Here is a 22824-nt window from a genome sequence, read left to right as displayed (position 1 = left end):
AGAGAGAGATTCCTTAACTCCTGCCTCTCTCTCCGCTGTAACAGACCAGGACCAGGCAGAAGCCTCCCTAGCTCCTCCTCCTCCTCCGCTGTACAACCAGGACCAGGCAGAAGCCTCCCTAGCTCCTCCTCCTCCTCCTCCTCCACTGTACGACCAGGACCAGGCAGAAGCCTCCCTAGCTCCTCCTCCTCCTCCTCCGCTGTACGACCAGGACCAGGCAGAAGTCTTCCTACAGGGTTCAACGTATGAAGACATGAATATGACTATGGGTTGAACTGTTTTTTTTTTTGTGGTTTCATACTAAAGCTTCGGTCAAATGAGTGTAATGCATTTTTAAACATTTTAACCCAATAAATAATTGTGTAGTTATTGGTTGGTCTTCTTGTACCCGTAGTTCTCAAGTGAATCGGAGATCATTTCTCGAGAACAGTCAACTCTGTTGAAGTTAGCTAAACCGCTGCTCCGTCAGAGTGCTTTTACGTCAAGACATTCTTATCAAGCACACACACAACTACAAATGAAAGACAAAATAAAACAAAGAAGCTTGTATTATGTTGCGAAATATATTTATTTATTTTTATTTCAAGGTTTGTTTTATTTGATAACATACTCTAGTAAAATATCTGTAGCACAACCGGCAGCAACAACTGAACAAACTTATCGTAGAAACTCAGGAATGATCAGATAAAAGGACCAGTGTATGTTTTGCCTCAGATAACAGAGGAAGAGGAAGAGGAAGGGTTACACGTCTGTAGGTATCTCTTCCTGAAGATGAAGACCTCTGTTAGAGATTACAGGTTGAACAGAGAGACCACAACACACACCTACAACAGCCCCCCCGTGTACAACCCCCCCCCGTGTACAACCCTGAGCTGCCCACTACACCGATAAGGAGTCACAACGACGAGGACATTGGTTGAACTTTCTTTCACATTGATTAAAATACAATTACATGTGTTTTTTTTTTATACAATAACAGAAAACGTTTTTTTTTTTTAAACGTCATGATGCATCAGCTTGGTTTGTATAATGTTGTGTGTCATCAGAGGTTTAGCTTTGGATCCTGATTCTGTTCCTCAATCTCTTCAACCCCTCAACATACCGCCTCTATACCATTTCCCGACACAAACGGCTATACTTAAAAACAAACACTTCCTGTGGGATAGCATCCCTGCTCTATTTAAACACTGTGGGATAACATCCCTGCTCTATTTAAACACTGTGGGATAACATCCCTGCTCTATTTAAACACTGCTGGGAAACATCCCTGCTCTTATTTAAACACTGTGGGATAACATCCCTGCTCTATTTAAACACTGTGGGGTCAATCCCTGCTCTATTTAAACACTGTGGGATAACATCCTACTCTATTTAAAACACTGTGGGATAACATCCCCATTGCTCTATTTAACAACTGTGGGATAACATCCCTGCTCTAATTTAAACACTGTGGGATAACATCCTGCTCTATTTAAAACACTGTGGGATAACATCCCTGCTCTAGTTACAACACTGTGGGATAACATCCCTGCTCTATTTAAACACTGTGTGGATACATCACCTGCTCTATTTAAACACTGTGGGATAACATCCCTGCTCTATTTAAACACTGTGGGATACATCCCTGCTCTATTTTAAACACATGTGGGATAACATCCCTCTCTATTTAAACACTGTGGGATAACATCCCTGCTCTATTTAAACACTGTGGGATAAACATCCCTGCTCTATTTTAAACACTGTGGATAACATCCCCGCTCTATGTTAAACACTGTGGGATAACATCCCTGCTCTAAATTTAAACACTTGTGGATAACATCCCTGCTCTATTTAAACACTGTGGATAAACATCCCTGCTCTATTTAAAACACTGTGGGATAACATCCCTGCCTCTATTTAAACACTGTGGATAACATCCCTGCTCTATTTAAACACTGTGGGATAACATCCCTGCTCTATTTAAACACTGCGTGGGGATCACATCCCTGCTCTATTTAAACACTGTGGGATAACATCCCTGCTCTATTTATAACACTGTGGGATAAACATCCCTGCTCTATTTAAACACTGTGGGATAACATCCGTGCTCTATTTAAACACTGTGATAACATCCCTGCTCTATTTAACACTGTGGGATAACATCCCTGCTCTATTTAAACACTGTGGGATAACATCCCTGCTCTATTTAAAACACTGTGGGATAACATCCCTGCTCTATTTAAACCACTTGGGATAACATCCCTGCTCTATTTAAACACTTGTGGGATAACATCCCTGCTCATTAAACACTGTGGATAACATCCCTGCTCTATTTAAACCACTGTGGATAACATCCCTGCTCTATGTATAACACCCCATTACATGTTTGCCTTCCACAAAAGATTCATAGCGAATACCTAATAATTACTAGTAAGTACAAACTCAGACATATGAGTAAATAAATGTGAAAATAAAACAAATTAACAAACAGTGAATACTTTGAATTTCTCACGTCTGTCTCAACAATGAGGACCAAAATTAACTACCCTGATCATACACACTGTTCACGTATAGTACACAGTGAACCGATATTAGAACATATTATAGAACCGTCACTAGAACCATCACTGAAACACATTCTAGAATCGTCAGTAGAAAACACATTCTAGAACCATCACTAGAACACATTCTAGAAACCGACGAGAACAGATTTAGAATGGTCAGTGAAACATTTCTAGAACTGTCAGTAGAACACACTCTAAGAAACCGTCTAGTAACACACAGTATCTAGAAATCCATAGCACATTCTAGAACCTTCAGTAGAACACATTCTAGAACCGTCACTAGAACACATTCTAGAACCGTCGTAGAACACATTCTAGAACCGTACCGAGAACAGATTTAGAATGGTTGTCAGGCGAACAACATTCTAGAACCGTCACTAGAACACATCCTAAACGGCTCACTAGAACATATTCTAGAAACACACCACCGTTCAGTTCTTATCACCAAAAAACTGACGTGGAATACTCTTAAAATGAAAAACTCCTTAAAAACACAAGTAATTACACTCCATTGTACTGAATATGTCCAGAAAAAGGGACCACTGCCTTGAACCTTTGAGAGGTTCAAATCTTAATTTAGCTACTCTGACTGGCTAGCCTAGTCTGTGTGAAATGAGCGAATCACGTTAAACCAAGAGTTACATACAAGAAGAAACCAAGAGTTACATGACAAAGAAACCAAGCGGTTCATGACAAGAAAGAAAACCAAGAGTACATGACAAGAAGAAACCAAGAGGTTACATGACAAGAAGAAACCAAGAGGTTACATGACAAGAGAAACCAAGAGGTTACATGACAAGAAAGAAACCAAGAGGTTACATGACAAGAAGAAACCAAGAGGTTACATGACAAGAAGAAACAAGAGTTAACATGACAATAAACTGGACCCACTACCTGCCTCCTCCTGTGTATGACCTTCTGCCTGCCCCTGGATCCAGCTTACCTGCTCCTCCTGTGTATGACCTTCTGCCTGCCCCTGGACGCAGCTACCTGCTCCTCCTGTGTATGACCTTCTGCCTGCCCCTGGACGCAGCTACCTTGCCTCCTCCTGTGTATGACCTTCTGCCTGTCCCTGACCCCAGCTACCTGCCTCCTCGCTGGTAGTTGTACCTCCTGCTCATGCCCCTGGACCCAGCTACCTGCCGCCTTGTGTATGACCTTCTGCCTGCCTGCCAGCTACCTGCCTCCTCCTGTGTATGACCTTCTGCCTGCCCCTGGACCCAGCTACCTGCCTCCTCCTGTGTATGACCTTCTACCTGCCCCTGGAACCAGCTACCTGCCTCCTCCTGTGTATGACCTTCTTCCTGTCCCTGGACCCAGCTACCTGCCTCCTCCTGTATATGACCTTCTTCCTGTCCCTGGACCCAGCTACCTGCCTCCTCCTGTGGTCCTTTACAATAAACACCTGCTGTGCTTGAAACCAGCTCTCTGTCTCCCATCGTGTTCATTAAAACCGGGGATCGCCATACATTGACTCTGTACTGGTACCCCCTGTATATAGCCCCGCATTTTTATTTACTGCTGCTCTTTAATTATTTGTTATTCTTATCTAATTTTTCTTAACTGCATCGTTGGTGAAGGGCCTATCAGTAAGCATGTGACAAATAAAATTTGATTTGATCAGTCAGTCATTTCAATCATATTGTAAAGAAACTTGGTACACAGTTTCCAAACATTTTAAACTCAACACATCCATATCGACAACACGGTGCCGCTATAACGGGGAACTTCTTATATCTCTTGAACTGTTTGAATCAGAGTGATGTAATTTGGCACACATGCTCAAGGATATCTAGCTAACCTGTAAAATATGGTTGAGTTTGGCCACGTTGTGGCTCTGTTGGACAGGGAAAAAAACATTCGTACAAGCTCATTGGTTCACAGCGGCTATATTGTTTCGGCTAGAGTCTTGGAAAATTTGGTTACGATTGGTTCAGCGGTTCTGGAGAAAAATATGTTTAAAGTAGTTGTTATGAATCTCTCTGGCCCTGCAGTCTAGGGGGGATGGAAACGAGACCCGGAACAACTCATGATACACACACAGGATACCCGTAACTGTCACGTTCCTGACCTTATTTTCCCTTATTTTGTATTTATTTAGTATGGTCAGGGCGTGAGTTGGGGTGGGTTGTCTATGTGTGTTTTCTATGTTGGGTTTTTTGTGTTCGGCCTGGTATGATTCTCAATCAGAGGCAGCTGTCAATCGTTGTCCCTGATTGAGAATCATACTTAGGCAGCCGGGGTTTCACGTGTGGTTTGTGGGTGTTTGTTGCCGTGTTAGTGTTTTTTCACCACACGGTACTGTTTCGGTTTTCTGCACATCGTTTATTGTTTTTGTATTTCAGTGTTCAGTTCGGTTTTAATAAATCATCATGAGCACGTACCACTCTACATATTGGTCCGATCCTTCTCGCCTCTCCTCGTCCGATGAGGAGGACGAAATAGACTATCGTAACAGTAACAGTAGTCAACATCATTGAAAAGGATCCAAAACGCATCAAAAGCATATTATATTGCACGATCAGTTTGATTTTGAGTTCTGATGTATCTTTTTGATGTTGAGTTCTGATATTTGGCAAGCGTGGTAAACAGTACAGAAGTACAAGCAATCTGTCCAACATGTTATACATCAGGTCAGGCTGTCCAGTAACATGCTATACATCAGGTCAGGCTGTCCAGTAACATGTTATACAAGCAGGTCAGGCTGCCAGTAAAATGTTATAACATCAGGTTCGGCTGTCAGTAACATGTTATACATCAGGTCAGGCTGTCCAGTAACATGTTATACATCAGTCAGTGTGCCAGTAACATGTTATACATCAGGTCAGGCTGTCCAGTAACATGTTATACATCAGGTCAGGCTGTCCAGTAACATGTATACATCAGGTCAGGCTGTCAGTAACATGTTATACACTCAGGTCAGGCTGTCCAGTAACATGTTATACATCAGGTCAGGCTGTCCAGAACATGTTATACATCAGGTCAGGCTGTCCAGTAACCATTCTATACTCGGTCGGCTCCATAACATGTTATACATCAGGTCAGGCTGTCCAGTAACATGTTATACATCAGGTCAGGCTGTCCAGTAAAATGTATACATCAGGTCAGGCTGTCCAGTAACATGTTATATACATCAGGTCAGGCCGTCCAGTAACAGTATACATCAGGTCAGGCTGTCCAGTAACATGGTATACATCAGGTCAGGCTGTCCAGTAACATGTTATACAATCAGGTCAGGCTGTCCAGAACATGTTATACATCAGGTCAGGCTGTCCATAACATGTTATACATCAGGTCAGGCTGTCCAGTAACATGTTATACATCAGGTCAAGGCTGTCCAGTAACATGTTATACAATCAGGTCAGGCTGTCCAGTAACATGTTATACATCAGGTCAGGCTGTCCAGTAACATGTTTTAACATCAGGTCAGGCTGTCCGTAACATGTTTATACATCAGGTCAGGCTGTCCAGTAACATGTTATACATCAGGTCAGGCTGTCCGTAACATGTTATACATCAGGTCAGGCTGTCCAGTAACAATGTTATACATCAGGTCAGGCTGTCCGTAACATGTTATACATCAGTCAGCTGTCCGGTAACATGTTATACATCAGGAGTGTCCAGTAACATGTTATACATCAGGTCAGCTGTCCAGTAACATGTTATACATCAGGTCAGGCCTGGTCAGTAACATGTTATACATCAGGTCAGGCTGTCCAGTAACATGTTATACATCAGGTCAGGCTGTCCAGTAACATGTTATACATCTGGTCAGGCTGTCCAGTAACATGTTATACATCAGGTCAGGCTGTCCGGTAACATGTTATACATCAGGTCAGGCTGTCCAGTAACATGTTGTACATCAGGTCAGGTTGTCCAGTAACATGTTAAACATCAGGTCAGGTTGTCCAGTAACATGTTAAACATCAGGTCAGGTCACAGCTCTGTATGGGGGTTTTGACTGACAGCTGTTCTGAACTTGAGCACCACCTGACAGGAAGTTGCCCCCATCCTTCCTGCTAACTGGGAAACTTTAGCAAATGTATTGTTGTCTGAGTGAGATAAATGCTGTAAATTAAGAGGACTTGATGTGTATATTTTGAAAGATGAGATGTTGAAGATTATAATAAATACTGCTTTGGTGTTATACACCCGGGAATCCAAATGTGTACTTCACATTTCCAAATCATAAAACTCATGTCATACACAATGTCAACGTTTATGATCACAATGTTTGACGTACAGTTACCAGATGACATGGCATCAGACCCTGGATAGTTCTGAACAGAATGAGCCCGTTTGTTTATTGTGAAGAAACGTATCCACGGCAACACACACCTGAATGCACTCAGTAACCCTTTCTATACTCACCAACATGATGATCTGTTTCTCTGAATTGCCTTGTGAAAGCCTAACACTAAGATCCTATTTTATAACTTAACTGTCAGGTTTTGGCCAAGACTGTTCGGGTATTGGTCTCTAGATGTCCCCATTGCACCTTTTTTGTACCTTTTGTTTTTCTTGCTCTAATTATTGTTTGCACCTGTAGGTCATTCCCTTGTTAGTATTTAAACCCTGTGTGTTCCTCTGTTCCTTGCTCAGTGTTTGTAAGTTAGCACCCAGCCCCAGCCCAAGCCTTGTTTTATACAGATATTTCTCTTGTTGGATTTTCCAGAGGTTCTCTGGTTTAGTTCTTGTGTATTATTTGAGTAGTCTTTTGAGGTTTGTTTTTCCCTGCTGTTTTTTACCACTTTGTGGAGTTTCTGTTGTATTTTGGAGGATTTCCATTTTGTGCCTCTTGGCTTTATTTTTGGACATTGTGGATTTAGTTTCTTTGCCTGAAGATTTTGTTCTTTAATTAAACCACCATCTCTAGTACTGCTGTGTCTGCCTCATCTTCTGGGTTCTGACGATTATTAGTGACTGTTTCTCGCACCGGGTCCTGACATTAACTAGTCATGTTGGCAATAGAACAAGGTTTCAAGTCATGCCCACTTGAACCAGACTGCACATTTTATAATGGGAATGCAGGGTTGTGTTCCAAACGAAACAACTACAGGTGTTCCTGCTCTAGTTCCTCAACGGCACAGCTAGGAGAGATCAACAAAGTACCTTACAGTTGAACACTCTTCTTTGGGTCATAAAAGTGCATTGAAATTAGTTAGGAACTGTGCACACTTTGGAGAGGTGTGTGTCCACTTGGAGACACCAGTTAAGGCGCCACCATGCCTCGACTGGCGCCAAGCCGAACACTGCGAGGTGAACTAAACTAGTGTGCTAGCATACCCCTTTAAAATACCTCTTAAAAAAACAAGAAAAAAGTGGCAATATACACTTCCTTGAAATAGTCAGAGTTAATCTAAGATAACTCAAGAAACCTGGCCCTTCTCAAGGCGTCTCAAGGAGTCTTGGCTGTCCTCTTTCTGGAATACCCAGAGGAGGTGGAGGTTTGTCTGTCTCTCCTCAGACTGGAGCACCCAGAGGAGGTGGAGGTTTGTCTGTCTCTCCTCAGACTGGAACACCCAGAGGAGGTGGAGGTTTGTCCGTCTCTCCTCAGACTGGACCACCCAGAGAGGTGGAGGTTTGTCTGTCTCTCCTCAGACTGGAACACCCAGAGGAGGTGGAGTGTGTCCGTCTCTCCTCAGACTGGAACACCCAGAGGAGGTGGAGGTTTGTTGTGTCTCTCCTCAGACTGGACACCCAGAGGAGGTGGAGGTTTGTTCCGTCTCTCCTCAGACTGGAACACCCAGAGGAGGTGGAAGGTTTGTCTGTCTCTCCTCAGACTGGAACACCCAGAGGAGGTGGAGGTTTTTGTCCCGTCTCTCCTCAGACTGGAGCACCCAGAGGAGGTGGAGGTTTGTCTGTCTCTCCTCAGACTGGAACACCCAGAGGAGGTGGAGGTTTGTTTGTCTCCCCTCAGACTGAAGGCCTGCTAGCTGGTACCATCTGGATCTCAGGTTCCCATCTCTGCCTTGGGCCAGAGGGATCTGGTGGTCTGGAGGGTTGGGGGGTGGAGGACCCTTGGGGTGCCTCTCTGAGGGGTGTGGGTGAGCCTCCTTGTGGGGCAGGGATGGGTAGGGAGACCAGCAACATACCTTGCCTAGTTTAGGGTTACTACCGAAAGCCTTAGGTCCCATCTTCATCCCGTTGTTACGATCCCGTTCTGCTCTGCCTCCACCGCCTGGCACTTCCTGGGTCACGTTCTGGAGTCCACCTAACCGTCTCGGTGGAGAAGATCGAAGGACGTGGCTGGTGAAGTCCCCCAGCTAGCACAGTGGATCTGGCCCGATTCCGGCTGAGAGTCAGACATGTGGCCCGAGTCTGGGCCGCCTTCGGCAGTATTTCTTATGGCTAGGATGCGGGGACTGGGGCTCGGGCCGATCCGGTGAGAGTTATCTGGCCTAAATGTATTACTTGGGGCTCTAGCCGATTGGGGCAACTCTCTGGCAGATGATTACATTTCATTATTTATTTATTTTCCCATATTTTCCTCACCGCACAATTGTCCCTGCGTCGTCCGAGTTAAGGTAGGGTTTGGCTGGCCGAGATGTCCTTGTCCAATCGCGATGTAGCAACTCCTGTGGCGGGCTAGGCGCATGCACGCTGACACGGTCACCAGGTGTATGGTGTTTCCTCCGACACAATTCATTTTTCTTCTGGATGGGTATAATTTGTATGTATAAAATGTATAATAGTAATATTTAAAATTACTAAATCAGGTAATTTTGAATATATTTATTTAAATTTGCATCAGGCCGCTTCTGGGGGGATTCTGGTAAGATGCCGGCAAAGTCGGTTGAATTCCGGTAGACGGAAATAGCCCGATGTACTTGGGCCGATTCTGGGCAGTCATTCATTTTGATTCCGGGCCGAGTCCGAAACCCAATTCCGGGCCGATTCAATCAGTTCCGGCCCTCTGGAAGATGTTCGCTTCTGGGCTGATTCCTCATTGCTAGCTGGGCCATTCTCTGCTGCTTAGCCCTTCCATCATCACAGGAAGTTACTCCTTCAAGACTGTCGGAAAAGCATTCCAGGTGAAGCTGGTTGAGAGAATGCAAAGAGTATGCAAAGCTGTCATCAAGGCAAAGGTTGGCTACTTTGAAAAATCTCAAATATAAATTTTTGATTTAACACTTTTTTGGTTACTACATGATTCCATATGTGTTATTTCATAGTTTTGATGTCTTCACTATTATTCTACAATGTAGAAAAAAGAAAAACCCTGGAATGAGTAGGTGTGTAGTTAGAATCTGTTTTAGGAACATCTACCCAAAATAGTTCACCTTCTTTATTACTTTACCAAAGATGTAATGACATTAGTGATTGTCCAAATCTGTTACATTTGTCGACGTCTAAATGACCATTTGGGCCATTTAAAACCGTGTGTGTCCCTCCCATAGCCGAGGGGAGACGAGCTATGTAAAGGGCTCCATTTTGTTGTTCTGTGCAATGTGCAATGAAACTTGACTTCCAGACAAAATTACTTCTTTACTTATTTTAGGGTTAAGGAAGTGTGTAGGTCTCATTCTGTATCATAGAGCTATTAAAGTTATGTATTTAGATCCGCCTGCTCGAGACAAATTCAGCGATTGCTTTGCCACGCCTGTGCTGTGAAGCAGTTGAGCTGAAAAAAAGTGTTTCTAAGGACCGCCCCTTTGACTTAACGTTGCAGTGAAGTGATATAAACGGATGTAATGATGCATCCAACCACCAGAGGGAGGCAAACACACATTTATTCAACAGAGAACGTTGACATGGTCCTAGGAATTTTTATTTTACCAGGCAATTCAGTTAAGAATAAATTCTTATTTACAATGACAGCCTACCACAGTGACATTGGGCCAATTGTGTGGGACTCCCAATCACAGCCAGATGTGAATCAGCCTGGATTTGAACCCAAGATTAGAGCACCTCTTAGACACCTCTTGCACTGAGCTGTAGTGTATTAGACCACTGCGCCATTCAGGAGTCCTGGTAGGGATGGCTGTCTTCTGACTTCTAAACTAAAATGTTATCCTACGGGGGACAGCTGAAGAACCCTTTTGGGTTCTAGATACCACCTTTTTTCTAAGAGTGTAGCGTGCAAATCACAACACAATGTGCTTTACAGAGGAGAAAAACAATGAAAAAACAATGAAAATCAAAGCTGAAATATTTACTACACAACCAACGTAAGAAAAAGAAAAAAACGAAATAATGACAAACTGAACGACTAAAAAGCACCCTGAGGAAAAGCAAAGCTACAAAGATGTGATTTAAGATCTCTTTTAAATTTGTCCACAGTTTCAGCCCCCACTACAGACCCACTACAGACCCACTACAGACACACTATAGACACACTGACACTCTCACACAAAGCCCACACACATTCATAAATAAATACACATAAATACACACACCTATAACACAAACATGCATACCGACAACACACACACACTTTTATACTCATCATGTTCTTAATTTTACTCGTATTATGATCTATCCTGATGCCTAGTCACTTTACACTGCCTTCATATTTACCTCAAATATTTCATACCTCTGCATATTGGTAGGCCGTCATTGTAAATAAGAATTTGTTCTTAACTGACTTGCCTAGTTAAATAAAAGTTAAATAAATAAAACATTTGATCCAGTATTGATCTTGTACTTCCTGTATAAAGCTCCATTCTTGTGTTACTTTTTTTTATTTGTAATATTTTTATTTTTTATTTTGCATCGTTGGGAAGAACTCGTAAAGTAGCATGTCACGGTTAAGTCCGTTATATTCGGTGTTCGTGACAAATTACATTTGATTTAGATTTTTGCATATGGAACTGTTTAATGAAATGAAAGTATAACTATGTCCACTAGGTGGAGGTATCCAATTTATTATCTTAGTTTTGACCACTGAAATTCCACGGAAGAAGGAGAAGGAAGCTGAACTCCGTCACAGCACTTGGTTTATTTTGCTCCAGTTTTGTGTGGTTAGCTACATCAAATAGCAATTCCGTCTCTGTCTAGTTTCGTGAAATTCCACTCACGTTTTTTGGGGCGCGATTGTCTTAACGGAGTAGAGGTAGGTGTATTCGGGATACAATAGTTGCACAATTGGTTGTTGAACCGAGACACTATCTGTGAAACAAGGGGCCTGTACCAGGCACCCGTTGGCGATAGCCCTTAACAGCCACAATGAGCTCGGAGCAGCAGAGCGACAGCGTGGACCCGGATGAGTCGCAGGACAGGTCTAGCAGCAGCAGGGTGTCGGACAAGGAACAGGACCCCCAGACAGATGACTCCGCCGATGAAGGCAAGGCACCGGCGCGTCCTCCGCAGAGCAGCCGAGAGGAGGGAAGTGCTAACCCGAGAAGCTCCAGGGCGGATTTTGCAGCCGCGGAGGACAATCCCCGGTGTCAGCCGAATGTACAAGGCGCCTCGGGGCAGGGGACTACCTCTATGGCTGGCCCTGGTTCGGTTGAGAGTAGCTCCAACAGCCTGTTCTCCATGCTACAGAGCAGGACTATAAGGAGAGGGCTGTTCGTGGATCCATCTAGGGATAACTTTAGGACAATGACGAACTTGTATTTTTCCATGAGTCCGGCTGCAGACTCGGTCAACCTCAGTACCCAAACTCATGGCGCAGTGTTTAATTTGGAATACTCCCCCGACGGGTAAGGACAGGAGGAAATGGATGTTACGTGTTTGTCAATTTTTAGCCAGAAGTTTTATCCATATTTGCGTAATAGGAAAGCTAGTTAAGTTGTATGATCAGTAGTCACAATCCACAGACAGACCTTTTTACATTACACAAGTTGACCTAGGCGAGTTATTTCGATATTGAATTAGGATCCACATTAGCTGTTGCAAAAGCAGCAGCTATTCTTCCTGGGGTCCACATGAAACATAATACAGACTTGGGACTGTTGTTGTGACCTTATATCCCACCCCTCCTCAGGTCTGTCCTGACAGTGGCCTGTGAGCAGACAGAGGTTCTCCTGTTCGACCCCATCTCCTCCAAGCACATCAAGACCCTGGTGGAGGCCCATGAAGACTGTGTCAATAACATCAGGTACCATAGATGGCTGCGTGTTCTCTGTGCCGGTATCTGGGCGTTCAGAGATGTCGACGATGAGTATGACGTGTCTCCTCTCTCAAACACCCTGGGAAACTCAGATTCAAACTCCCAGTAGACAGCTTTGCAAGCTTTATGTCCAACTATGTTAGTTATTTACCAAATATAGAGTTTCGCTGAGCAACGAGGATAATTTATGGCCGACATGTACTTCCAGAGAATGGCTAAGTAAACATTTACAACCACACAAAAATGTGCCTATTCAGCACAACAGCAATCAATCATTACAGCCAGGCAGAGGTCAGACATTTTTGACATTATAACACTTGCAGCGCTGTTTAATGGGAGTTTGAATCTGAGTTTCATGGGCCTTTAAAGGAGACACATCATACTCATCGCCGACATCTCTAAACGCCCAGATACCGGGGCGGGTGTTCTCTACCCCAGCCTTTCTCAAACCTCTCCTCGGGTACACCCAGGCGGTCCATCTGTTTTAAACTCTTCCAGAGTTATCACACCACATTCAACTTGTCAACTAGTTAGTTATCAAGCCCTTGTCTACTAGTTAAGCCCTTGTCTACTAGTTAAGCCATTGTCTACTAGTTAAGCCCTTGTCTACTAGTTAAGCCCTTGTCTACTAGTTAAGCCTTGTCTACTAGTTAGCAAGCCCTTGTCTACTAGTTGCACGCCGTGTCTACTAGTTATCAAGCCCTTGTCTACTAGTTAGCAAGCCCTTGTCTACTAGTTAGAGCCTTGTCTACTAGTTAGCAAGCCCTTGTCTACTAGTTAGCAAGCCATTGTCTACTAGTTCAGGGCTACCAAAAAATCTAAATGAATGTGGGTCCCAAGGAAAGGTTTGTAATTGTTCTCCTGTCTGTATCGTCAGGTATGCTAGCTGGATGTTCCCTATCTCTGGTCCAGGGCTTTTCCATGTGACTAGCTGACGCTAAGCATTGAGCAGGACACATAAACTCCCTGGACCAGAGCTACTGCTAGCTGTTCCCACGCCTCCTCATGTCTGTCTGTCTGTCTGTCTGTGTGTGTGTCTGTCTGTCTGCTGTCTGTCTGTCAGAAGTTTGTCTGCCTGTCTGTCTGTCAGAAGTCTGCCTGTCTGTCTGTCAGAAGTCTGCCTGTCTGTCTGTCAGAAGTCTGTCTGTCTGCCTGTCTGTCTGCCTGTCTGTCTGTCAGAAGTCTGCCTGTCTGTCTGTCAGAAGTCTGTCAATGCTGTTTGTCCTGTAAGTACTCTCCTAGGTCTGTTCAAGGCTCTGATACATGGCTATATCTAGACTGCTATGGCATCCTAGGATTTAAAAAATATATATTTTTATTTATTCCCCTTTATTTAACCAGGTAGGCCAGTTGAGAACAAGTTCTCATTTACAACTGCGACCTTGCCAAGATAAGCAAAGCAGTGAGACACAAACAACAACACAGAGTTACACATGGAGTAAACAAACATCCAGTCAATAATACAGTAGAAATAAATTTACATAGGCCATAGTGGTGAAGTAATTACAATTTAGCAAATGAACACTGGAGTGATAAATTAGCAGATGATGATGTGCAAGTAGAGATACTGGTGTGCAAAAGAGCAGAAAGTAGATAAAACACAATATGGGGATGAGGTGGGTAGATTGGGTGGACTATGTACAGCTGCAGCGATCGGTAAGCTGCTCTGACAGCTGATGTTTAAGCTAGTGAGGGAGATATGAGTCTCCAGCTTCAGTGATTTTTGCAGTTCGTTCCAGTCACTGGCAGCAGAGAACTGCAAGGAAAGGCGGCCAAACGAGCTGTTTGCTTTAGGGGTGACCAGAGAGATATACCTGCTGGAGCGCGTGCTAGGGATGGGTGCTGCTATGGTGACCAGTGAGCTGAGATAAGGCGGGCTTTACCTAGCAGGGTCTTGTAGATGACCTGTAGCCAGTGGGTTTGATGACGAGAATGAAGCGAGGGCCAACCAACGAGAGCGTACAGGTCGCAGTGGTGGTTAGTATATGGGGCTTGGTGACAAACGGATGGCACTGTGATAGACTGCATCCAGTTTGCTGAGTAGAGTGTTGGAGATATTTTGTAAATGACATCGCCGAAGTCGAGGATCGGTAGGATAGTCAGTTTTACAGGGTATGTTTGGCAGCATGAGTGAAGGATGCTTTGTTGTGAAATAGGAAGCCAATTCTAGATTTAATTTTGGATTGGAGATGCTTAATGTGGGTCTGGAAGGAGAGTTTACAGTCTAACCAGACACCTAGGTATTTACAGTTGTCCACATATTCTAAGTCAGAACCGTCCAGAGTAGTGATGCTAGTCGGGCGGGTGGATGCGGGCAGCAATCGGTTGAAGAGCATGCATTTAGTTTTACTTGCATTAAGCAGTTGGAGGCCACGGAAGGAGTGTTGTATGGCATTGAAGCTCGTTTGGAGGTTAGTTAACACAGTGTATACAGAATGGTGTCGTCTGCGTAGAGGTGGATCAGAGAATCACCAGCAGCAAGGCGACATCGTTGATATATACAGAGAAGAGAGTCGGCCTGAGAATTGAACCCTGTGGTACCCCCATAGAGACTGGCAGAGGTCCGGACAACAGGCCCTCCGATTTGACACACTGAACTCTATCAGAGAAGTAGTTGGTGAACCAAGCGAGGCAGTCATTTGAATAACCAAGGCTAATGAGTCTGCCGATAAGAATACYGTGATTGACAGAGTCGAAAGCCTTGGCCAGGTCGATGAATACAGCTGCACAATACTGTCGTTTAGCGATGGCGGTTATGATATCGTTTAGGACCTTGAGCGTGGCAGAGGTGCACCCGTGACCYGCTCYGAAACCAGATTGCACAGCGGAGAAGGTACGTTGGGATTTGAAGTGATCAGTTTGTTAACTTGGTCTACATGTCTATCTCAATGAATCCAAGCTGGATTCCTTTCTCTTTTGCGTCTGTTTCAAAACACATTAGACGATAAGGTCTGAGGGGAGGGACCCTGGACCTTCTCCTCCAATACGGTTGAGAAGGAGGCAAGGAATTAGGAGGCAAGGAATTAGGAGGCAAGGAATTAGGAGGCAAGGAATTAGGAGGCAAGGAATCACCTACGTACGCTCTTGTTATTATAATGTACGTTCTGCTCTTCTCTTTCCAGGTTTCTGGACAACCGTCTGTTTGCCACGTGTTCTGATGACACCACCATAGCTCTGTGGGACCTGAGGAAGCTCAACTCTAAAGTGTGTTCGCTGCACGGTCACGCCAGCTGGGTCAAGAACATCGAGTACGACACCAACACACGACTCCTTGTCACCTCTGGCTTTGACGGCAACGTCATCACCTGGGACACCAACAGGTAGGTGTGTGTGTGTGTGTGTGTGTGTGTGTGTGTGTGTGTGTCGATGCGTATACACGTTTCCACTACAGCATGTTTAATTAGTAAGTTGACTTTCATAATAATGTTTTCATTTCACTGTTTCTGTTTTAGAAATACTAAGAATAACACAATGAGATTGTATTCTGTCTTCGTTGAGCTCTGTGTTATCTGTCAGTGCTATCGGTGATAGGCCGGTGATAGGCCGGTGCTATCGGTGATAGGCCGGTGTTATCGGTGATAGGCCGGTGTTATCGGTGATAGGCCGGTGTTATCGGTGATAGCCCGGTATTTGCACACACAGACAGCTGAGGTTGTGTCCAAATGGCATGCTATTCTCTATATAGTGTACTACCATAGGTTTCTGGTCAATAAGGGAGTGACAATATTTAAGGGAATACGGTGGGTGCCATTTAGGATGCAGGCCCTGACTCTTCTTCTCTCCTCTACCTGTAGGTTTACAGAGGATGGCTGACTCTTCTTCTCTATCTACTCTGTAGGTTGACAGAGATGCGTGACTCTTCTTTCTCTCCTCTACCTGTAGGTTGACAGAGGATGGCTGACTCTTCTTCTCTCCTCTACCTGTAGGTTGACAGAGGATGGCTGACTCTTCTTCTCTCCTCTACCTGTAGGTTTACAGAGGAATGGCTGACTCTTCTTCTTCCTCTACTCCTGTAGGTTTGACAGAGGATGGCTGACTCTTCTTTCTCTCCTCTACTCTGTAGGTTGACAGAGGAATGGCTGACTCTTTTCTCTCTCTAACCTGTAGGCTTTGACTAGAGGAGGCTGACTCTTCCTTCTCTCTCTCTCCTCTGTAGGTTTCACAGAGGATGGCTGACTCTTCTTCTCTCCTCTACTGTGGTTTACAGAGTGATGGCTGACTCTTCTTCTGTCCTCTGACCTGTTTAAGGTATTGACAGAGGATGGCTGAACTCTTCTTCTCTCCTCTACCTGTAGGTTACAGAGGATGGCTTGAATCTTCTTGCTCTCCCTACCTGTAGGTTGTACCAGAGGATGCGCTGCACTCTTTCTTCTCTCTCCTACCTGTTAGGTTTACAGAGGATGTGCTGACTCTCTCTTCTCTCTCCTACTGTAGGTTTCAGAGGATGGCTGAACTCTTCCTTCTCTCCTCTACCTGTGGTTTACAGAGGATGGCTGAACTCTTCCCTCTCTCCTCTTACCTGTAGGTTTACAAGAGGTGGCTGACTCATCTTCTCTCCTCTACTCTGTAGGTGTGACAAGAGGAGGGCTTGACTCGTTCATTCTCTCCCTCCTGAACCTGTAAACGGTTTACACAGAGGATGGCTGACTCTTTTCTTCTCCTCTACTCTGTAGGTTGACAGAGGATGGCTGACTTCTTCTTATCCTCATCTTACCTGTAGTTTACAGATGGAATGGCTGACTCTCTCTTCTCTCCTCTACTGTAGGTTATTACAGAGGATGGCTACTCTTCTTCTCTCTCTACTCTGTAGGTTTACAGAGGATGGCTGACTCTTCTTCTCTCCTCCTACCTGTAGGTTGACAGAGGATGGCTGACACTCTTTCTTCTCTCCTCTACCTGTAGGTTGAACAGAGGATGGCTGACTCTTCTTCTCTCCTCTACCTGTAGGTTGCACAGAGGATGTGCTTGAACTCTTATTCTCTCCTCTACCTGTAGTTTACAGAGGATGGCTGACTGCTTACTGTCTCATGCCTCTTATCTCTGATAGGTTTAACTAGAGGAGGATGGCTTGCTTCTTCTTCTCTCCTCTACCGTAGGTTGACAAGGATGAGCTTTGATCTTCTTCGCATCCTTACACTGTAGGTTTTAACACGAGGATGAGGCTGACTCTATCTTCTCATCCTCTACTTCTGTAGGTTGATCAGAGGATGGGCTGACTCTTCATCTCTCTCCTCTAACTCTGTAGGTTTACAGAGGATGGCTGACTCTTCCTTCTCTCACTCTACCTGTTAAGATTGACAGAAAGAGAGTCTATGAGACTTGACTCTCTTTCTCCTTCCTCTACCTGTAGGTTTTATCAGAAAGGATGGCTGCACTTCTTCTTCTCTCCTCCTAACCTGTAGTTTGACGAAGCTAGGTGGCTGAACTTCTTCTTCTCATCTCTCTACCTGTAGGTTTACAGAGGATGGCTGACAATCTTCTTCTCTCCTCTACCTGTAGGTTTACAGAGGATGGTGACTCTTCTCTCCCTCTACCTGTAGGTTAGATGAGGATGGCTGACTCCTTCTTCTCTCCTCTACCTGTAGTTGTTACAAGGGATGGCTGCCCCACAAGAAGGTTCTTCCACAACGCTAACACATGAGAGAGATGCGGTTCTGACTCCAGACTGCTGCCAAGATGGTTAGATCTCTACGTCATACGGGTTACCTGCTGATCCATCCTATGGACACTGGACCTGCACAACAGATTTCTCTGGAGTGGGCAGCTACCGCATGCCTGCGGGCCAGACGCACCCCCTCAGCTCAGGTGAGACCCCCCCCCCCCCAATCCTCACCCCCTCAGCTCAGGTGAGACCCCCCATCCTATGAGCCCCCCTCAGCTCAGGTGCGACCGCGTCACTCAGGCCACCCCATCCTCAGCTCAGGTGAGACCTCGTCATGACCACCTAATGAAATCCGCCCATCCTCATGGGTGGGAGCGATCAATACAAATGAGTGAGAAATTCAACCAACGATGAAATCAGGGCACCAGCTAGGGCAGCCATCGAAGCGCCTCTTCTACCATCCTCAGCTAGTGAGGCAAACCCTGTCAACTGCACCACCCCATCCTCAGCTTCCAGGTGAGACCCTGTCACTGTACCACCCATCCTCACCCCCCTCAGCTCAGTGTAGATGAACCCCCCCCCCTCCCCTCAATCATCACCTCTCACGCTCAGGTGAGGTGCTGCTTCACCCCCCCCCCCCCCACATCATCATCCCCCCACACTCTCACAGCTAAGGTGAGGTGCTGCTTCACCCCCCCCCCACATCACATCACCTCTCACAGCTCAGGTGATTTATTGTGAATCTGTCTCTAGATGGCTCAGCGTCTGCATCGAGGTCAAGTGGAGCTCCTCGACAGGGTAACGACTCCAGCAAGATCCACCCTCACAGAGAAGGTCAGTTAGAGGCATGCTGGGCTTACTTTAGGACACAAGTCTCTTGTAGGACCAACCATTCAGACACAAGTCTCTTGTAGGACAACCATTCAGACACAAGTCTCTTGTAGGACAACCATTCAGACACAAGTCTCTTGTAGGACAATATAGCTAATGACGTTAACGTTAGCCAAGTTGTTCTTTGCAAACTGACGAGCTAACGCTAACGTAAACTCACCCCATTCCGTACAAATGTGCGCAACCGCGACATTCAAACGAGGCTACAAAGAAAACTAATGGGACTGTAGCGACTGTGTTGACTTCAACATCGGGGGTGTTAACTAGGTTTCTATTCAAGCGTTGATCGACATGGTAATGGCTCTATAGTATTGGAGAAAAGTTGAAAAAAAACTGACCCTCCGTTACATCTTGACGTGTCATGTCATAACATACAGCACGCATAAAGCAACTATTTTTGTCTTACAATCTCTCTCCACCAGGTGTAGCACTTCTCTCATCGTTTAAATACAAGAAATGGACAGTGACGGGGGTAAGGGGGGGATACCTAGTCACTTTTTGCGTCATCATTGCATGCGATCATCATTCTCAAAGCCGCTGTTTACTTCTAAGATCACTTTAGCACCGCCCTAAAACCCGATTTCAAATTCGACACAAACCTTCAAAAAGATATGTAATGACACATTATATAAACTCTTTATAGTGTTTTATTTARATTTTAGAGGCGATAAGTTGGACAGATCGAGTGGGGAAAAAAGCAAATTTCCCACAACTTCTCTCCTTCTCACGCATTAGTTTCGCTTCCCCACCCGCCATTTTTAAAAAGACCCGACGGGACTCATTGCCTGCTTGAATTATGCAGAAACGGGCAGCGTTTAGGTCATGTAATTGATAATGTTGGAAAGGGGAGAAATTGTGCTTTACATTGGTATTGACATTACAGTTGATCTGGAAGTATTACGTTTTTGGGGAGCTAAAATAAGGGCAATTGTACGGACCAAGGCGATGTACGAGTTTACGTTATTTTATTTTTTTAACACTTCTAGAATATGGTAATATATTGTTAATTACTAGCTAGCTAGATAATGCGCTTTTTAATCAGTTTTCTTGCTGTATCTAAATGTCCGGTAACCAACTGTCTGTGGTGCAAGAATACGTTAATGGTTACAAAAGTAACGTAAACTCGTACATCGACTCGGTCCGTACAATTGTAGTACAATAGTTTACGTTACTATATCCATTCGTCACAAGACGAGCGTTTCGCTGTCCTAAAGTTAAGTACATTTCCAAGAAGAAATCCTCAAGGAACTTTTTCCCAAGAACAATACTTTTWAAAAAATGTCCGAGGTTGTATTTGATTAACATTTATTGGAAAAGTGTAGATTTCCTCAAAGACAAAAGACGAGCATAGTTACAAGGTTAGCGTTTCATTATTTATATATATATATATAAAGTATTGATCTTGGGAGAATCAATGTAGTTGGAGCTAGATTCCACAAACCTGGTCTCTGCTCCATTCCGTTGGTGGCTCATCAATAAATTGCTCCACCATGGATTGTATGTTTGTCAGCTACCTAACAGCTGATCAATACCATTGTATTGATCAGGAGATGTGAACTGTGATTAGACTGTCACTGTTGACAGAAGGGTATAGTATAACGCATGATCAATGAGTTGGCCAGCAATTATGACCTGGTGTTCTATCCTAAGTTACTATGATATGAGCATGGTGGTTCTATACTAAAGTCTACTAATGATAAATGAACATGTGGTTCTGATTATAGCTAGAAGAATGGTGTCTAAACTAACTACTAAGATAATGACCTGGTGGTTCTATACTAAGTCTACTTAATGATAAGACATGTGTTTTATCGTCTATAAAGGATGGTGGTTCTATACTAAGTCTCTAATGATAAATGACTGTGGTTCTATACTAAGTTATAAGATGATGATCCGAACATTGGTGGTTCTATACTAAGTCTACTAATGATAATGACCTGAGTGTTTCAGGCTCTATGACTAAGTCTACTAAATGAATAATGACCTGGTGGTTTTATACTACTCTATGATAAATGAACATGGTGGTTCTATACTAACTACCTAATATAATGACCTGGTGGTTCTATACTAAGTCTACTAAATGATAAGATGACCGTGGTGGTTCTATATAGTCTACTAAATGATAATGACCTGTGGTTTATCTAAGTTACTAATGATATAAGCTGGGTGGTTCTATACTAAGTCTACTACATGATAATGACTGGTGGTTCTATACTAAAGTCTACTAGATAATGACATGGTGGTTCTATACTAAAGTCTACTCTATATGATAGTGACATGGTGGTTCTATAACTAAAAGTCTAACTAATTGATTAATGACATGGTGGTTCTATACTAGTTATAAGATAATGACCTGGTGGTTCTATCACTAAGTCTATCTGAATGATAACGACATGGTGGTTTTCCTATACATAGGTCTACTAATGATAATGACATTGGTGGTTTTCTTTATACTAATCTACTAAAGATAAGACTGGGTGGTTCTAATACTAAGTCTAACATATATAGACTGGTGGTCTATTACAGTCTACTAATGATAATGACTGGTGGTTTTATACTAGTCACTAATGATAATGAAATGAGTGTTCTATTCTAAGTCTCTATGATATGACTGGTGGTTCTAAAGGCTGCTATACTAAGTCTACTAATGATAATGATTGGTGGTTCTATACTAAGTCTACTAATGATAATGCACTGGTGGTTCTATACTAAGTTCTACTAATGATAATGACATGGTGGTTCTATACTAATCACCTAATGATAATGACCTGGTGGTTCTATATAGTCTACTAATGATAATGACTGGTGGTTCTATACTAGTCTACTAATGATAATGACTTGGTGGTTCTATACTAAGTCTACTAATGAATAATGACATGGTGGTTCTATAACTAAGTCTACTAATGATAATGACCTGGTGGTTCTATACTAAGTCTACTAATGATAATGACATGGTGGTTCTATACTAATCTACTAATGATATGACTGGTGGTTCTATACTAAGTCTACATGATAATGACCTGGTGGTCTATACTAATGTTACTAATGATAATGACATGGTGGTTCTATACTAAGTCTACTAATGATAATGACATGGTGGTTCTATACTACTACTAATGATAATGACCTGGTGGTTCTATAACTAAGTCTACTAATGATAATGACCTGGTGGTTCTATACTAAGTTACTAATGATAATGGACCTGGTGGTTCTATACTAGGTCTACTAATGATAATGACCTGGTGTTCTATACTACTACTAAATGATAATGACCTGGTGGTGGTCTATACTAAGTTTAGCTAATGAAATGACATTATATGATGAAGCATAACTATTGTATAACAAGAGATATCGAGGTAGTAGGGGCGGGGTATAGGAGGTCATAGGAAGGGTTATAGGGTGAAGCTGCTGGATACGTGTGACGAACAGGTGCTGGTTTACAATGATTATTTTTCTACCCGTTTTGAACAGTGTAACACAATAAATTAAAATATAAGTTATTACAGTCCGTGGTTCAAGGAAAAACACATTGTCAAGCTTTATTACACGCATAGGCAAAGATTAAAAACAGACAATCTTTGCAATTGGCTTTATTCCAACATTTTCCGTTGCATGAGGATTAGAGCTTACGTAATCATTAGGCTATTAACTGAATATCTATTCATATAATAATACCAAACAAACAGGCAACAGAGTAAGATCTGTTTTGGCTTTCCTGTTGATTTATGGAT

The 22824-nt window shown here is 43.6% G+C and overlaps 2 protein-coding genes across 2 annotated transcripts in view; both read left to right on the top strand.

Moving 5' to 3' along the window:
- Positions 1-3647, top strand: part of LOC112075253 (calpain-3) — a gene marked incomplete at its 5' end in the record, with an annotated part of 29711 nt that extends 26064 nt beyond the window's left edge. Inside the window, 2 exon segments of the mRNA XM_070440834.1 lie at positions 45-243; positions 3482-3647. Of these exon segments, the coding sequence (XP_070296935.1) occupies positions 45-243; positions 3482-3647 (365 nt within the window).
- A 7788-nt stretch (positions 3648-11435) lies between these two features.
- Positions 11436-22824, top strand: part of wdr32 (WD repeat domain 32) — a 25131-nt gene continuing 13742 nt past the window's right edge. Inside the window, exons 1-7 of the mRNA XM_070440833.1 lie at positions 11436-12190; positions 12475-12588; positions 15723-15920; positions 16395-16408; positions 18479-18523; positions 18724-18765; positions 18956-19036. Coding sequence (XP_070296934.1) covers positions 11712-12190; positions 12475-12588; positions 15723-15920; positions 16395-16408; positions 18479-18523; positions 18724-18765; positions 18956-19036 — 973 coding nt within the window. The 5' untranslated portion in view covers positions 11436-11711. The remainder of the gene's footprint in view (positions 12191-12474; positions 12589-15722; positions 15921-16394; positions 16409-18478; positions 18524-18723; positions 18766-18955; positions 19037-22824) is intronic.

The sequence above is a fragment of the Salvelinus sp. IW2-2015 genome, unplaced genomic scaffold (genome assembly GCF_002910315.2).
Source record: "Salvelinus sp. IW2-2015 unplaced genomic scaffold, ASM291031v2 Un_scaffold3046, whole genome shotgun sequence".
Taxonomy (NCBI): Eukaryota; Metazoa; Chordata; class Actinopteri; order Salmoniformes; family Salmonidae; genus Salvelinus; species Salvelinus sp. IW2-2015.
The sequence above is the reverse complement of the archived record's forward strand: the minus strand, read 5'-3'. Positions and strand labels throughout refer to the sequence as shown.